We start from the raw sequence: 3,628 nt of genomic DNA on the forward strand, positions 1-3,628 counted from the left end.
TGTTGATTCATAGGTCAAATTGTTAAAGGATTTTCTTACATGATGTATATAGAATGTTTATTAAAAAAAAAGCACGTTGGCCTACTTAAAGTTTTTGTGTAATGGTTTATAAATATATCATAATGTGCGTTAAAACGCATTACATCTTTTAATTGTAACCAAAATTAAAGTGCATTGTAATATTAGCAGATTCCTTGTTACATCTGAAATTGGTTGTTTGTTATGTGATTTAATGCATCATACTATAAAGGTGAGAGCATACAATGCAAAATGAGATGAATTAGAAGGCATTAATCATGCATTACATGTTTTGTTTATAATATATTTTAGGATATTTTATAGTATTTTATGGTACATTTAGTAAAACGCTACTAAACAAGCATTTGATAGAATTGAAAGTCAACTATAACATGGTTCAATGTAACACTTGATTACATTTCATTTTCATTCACTATTTTGCCTGAGGGAAAAGGAAAAGCACATCCTCACCCCCCTTAACCCTCACCTTTTTTTCTTTGCTTTTTTGATTGCACATATTTACAGACCTTACATCACTATGGCTTCAAAGCAGGTGCTAAGCAATGTCTCTACTGCTCTCCGAAGAAATGCATCGTCGAGTAACATGTAAAAATCCCTTCCGACCATCCAAAACCACCAAGCATGATAAATACTTTGGACAATTTTTTGCCTTCCCCCAAGCTTAAAAACTCAACTTTAAGTCATTTTTAAGCTATCATAAATGACGACAAACTTAACAGCTGAAGGAATTACACAGTGGTGCAGTTGGTGGATGGTGCTGCCTTCATCTCTCTGGCCTCATTTGTAGGGCACTCAGAAGCCACCTGACAACGGCAAACCTGCTTGTACGCCTGCCTGAAGTTCTCCGAGAGGAACGCATAAATAACAGGATTAACAGACGAGTTGCTGTAGGCCAGACAATGAGCCGCCACGCGGAGAACGAAGGATGCCTGGTTCAGGGGGAAGGAGCCTAACTCGACCCACAGGTGCACCACGTGATGAGGCAACCAGGACAGGCAGAAGACCACCACAACCACCAGAACTGTCTGAGCAGTCTGTCAAGAAAGGTGGAGAGACATTTCTGCTGGGTTTTTACAAAATAATCAACAATTAATAATTCAACAATTAAGAACCACGAGATGATATTATATTGTCATATTTGAAGCCAGCACTCTTAATATTTCTTACCTTCTTTTTTGATGCCTCTGACTTTTTGGAGACATTTCTTAACTTTTTATGCAAATGATTCAGGACCTAAAGACACATTGGCACATGATAATTTGAAATTAAAATATGTGAATGAAGGGTCAATAATTTGACACACTTTTTGTCTGAGTTATTTAAATATACAAAAATATATATATATATACGAGTGAATTGAATAGGCTACACATTTTCTATAATGTTTACTATTTCTTAATATTTATTTTTGATATATTTTGTGTGGCTTAAAGTATAAAAAAAGATCTAGCTGGTAAAAGAATAGAACATTAAATGTTAGAAAATTAGTTAGAAGTTTTAATAAAATTTAAAAAATTTTTTTATCCAAATCAAAGTGCAGACCAAATTGCAGGATGCCAATTTGTTGTAATGTGACAAACGCATACAATATATAATATAATTTAAACCCAGACCAATTTTTTTCCTTATGTTTTGTTCAGGACTCAATGGAACAAAAAACTTTTTTGAAGGAAACTATATATATATATATATATATATATATTAAGCATATTCCTGCTTTTTAATCATTTTGGGCACCTTATTTTCAATGATATAGGCTACTCTAAAACAAATTCACTTTTCATTTTCCTTTAAAAAGGACTATAATCAAAGCACATTGCATGCAAACATTCATAATCAAGCCAAAATAAAAGAGGAGCAACTAACCTTGGCATAACAGAAAGATATCAGAATCAACGGCAGCACATATCCAAAGACAAAAGTGCACACGACGTAGATTTTCCTCTTGCTGTGATCTGGCCACACTTCCCAGCAAAACGTGCTGTTGTCATCACTTTCCACGATACTCTGATAGTACGCAACCGGAGTGGCCATGGCGAAAGAGAGCGCCCATATGATCAACACCCCGATTAATGCATGCCTCTCAACTCGAATGGATGAGGATTTTCTGCAGTGCACTATGGCGATATACCTGTCCACCGACATGGCTGATAAGGTGAAAATGCTCACCAACATGGACACTGTGAAAAAGTAGTGGATGAACTTGCAAATGAAGGCACCCAGGATCCATGTGGGCAGCATGTAAACGGTTGACTGAAAGGGGATGCAGAAGAGCAGATAGGACAGGTCTGCCACACTGAGGTTGAGGATGAAGATGTTGGTGGTGCTTCGTTGCTGTCCAGGTTTGCGTTGAGCCAGGACAGTGATAACCAGAGAGTTTCCCAGGACCCCTAGAGTAAAGATGAGTCCAAATATCAGTAGCGTGACGAAGTTGTCGGTGCCGATTCCAAATAAGGTTTTTTCAGGCGCCTCTAAGTCAATGTTTCCTTCGGGTCTGTCTATATCACTGCCGTTTTGGATATTCATCTTCAAAATCAGCTTACTTTTGAAGGTTCGTCGTGAAAACAAACTCTTCTGCAATTAATTTGTTCTCGGTTAATCGATTCTTCAGAAGAGAGCGTTTGGTTGAAAAACCCTTTAAAGTTTACTGGTGTCCAACAGTCAGCGTCGAGGTTGGAGTAGAAGTTGCTCATTCAATTTTTTTTTTTTTTTTTGTATTTTCTTCACATTTTCATAACAAACAAAAAAATAACAGGCTAATTATCAGAAATTATTTTTTCTGATCATCCAATCACACTGAAGGCGTTTACAGGTTCATATTTTCTCCGGCAGGAGCTCTTGTGTTTGAGCTTGCGTTTGGTAGAAGTGCTGTTTGCTGCCGAGATGAAATATTGCCTGCGTGGACGTCACTGAGGTACCAATTTCTCAGCCTTACTCACCCATCCTCCTCATGAACATGGGAAAAGCGCAGGATCTATGATTCTAGTCCATCACCCCATCTTTTTTCCCCCCTGGTCCATTACCAATTAGACCCCCTTCAACACCGATTCATTTACAGGTAGCCTTCAAGGATAAAAACGATTTTGTGGGAAATACTACAAACACACACACACACAAAAAATAAAATAAAAATAAATAAATATATATATATATATATATATATATATATATATATATATATATATATATATCTTCATGAAAAAGTTAGTTCAGGCAAGAATAAAAAAATAGTAAAATCTATATGAGTAGCTACTCAATTCAAGTGTAGAAATGAAAGCGTAAATATCAACATAATAAAATTAAGTAAAATTACTCAACGTCTCTGATACTGGTGTTTCCATCATGCACTGGGCCTTGAATAATTAATGAGGTTGATTTTTCACTGTTTTACAGCTTTTCTGATCATCCAAGAAGATGAATGATAGGCTTGCGGGTTTGTGAACGACATGACGGTGAGTAATTTATACATTTATTCAATTCATTTTTGAGTGAATTAAGCCTTTAAGCCAGAATTTATTTTAAAGTTGTCAGCCAGCGCCAGCATTTTTGATCATTCTCATAAAAGTTTCATGGCCCACAGAATATTTTC

At 36.1% G+C, this 3,628-nt stretch overlaps 1 protein-coding gene across 1 annotated transcript; it reads right to left on the minus strand.

The window, feature by feature from the left end:
• Positions 1 to 529: 529 nt before the first annotated feature.
• On the minus strand, positions 530 to 2,875 carry galr1a (galanin receptor 1a). The gene is made up of 3 exons (XM_039678534.2): positions 1,906 to 2,875; positions 1,207 to 1,272; positions 530 to 1,073 (listed from the first exon to the last, which is right to left on the minus strand). The coding sequence occupies exons 1-3, from the start codon at positions 2,563 to 2,565 to the stop codon at positions 768 to 770; spliced, it is 1,032 nt and encodes a 343-aa protein (XP_039534468.1). The 5' UTR covers positions 2,566 to 2,875; the 3' UTR covers positions 530 to 767.
• Positions 2,876 to 3,628: the final 753 nt, after the last annotated feature.

The sequence above is a fragment of the Pimephales promelas genome, chromosome 18 (assembly GCF_988280905.1).
Source record: "Pimephales promelas chromosome 18, fPimPro1.hap1.1, whole genome shotgun sequence".
In the NCBI taxonomy this organism is placed as follows: domain Eukaryota; kingdom Metazoa; phylum Chordata; class Actinopteri; order Cypriniformes; family Leuciscidae; genus Pimephales; species Pimephales promelas.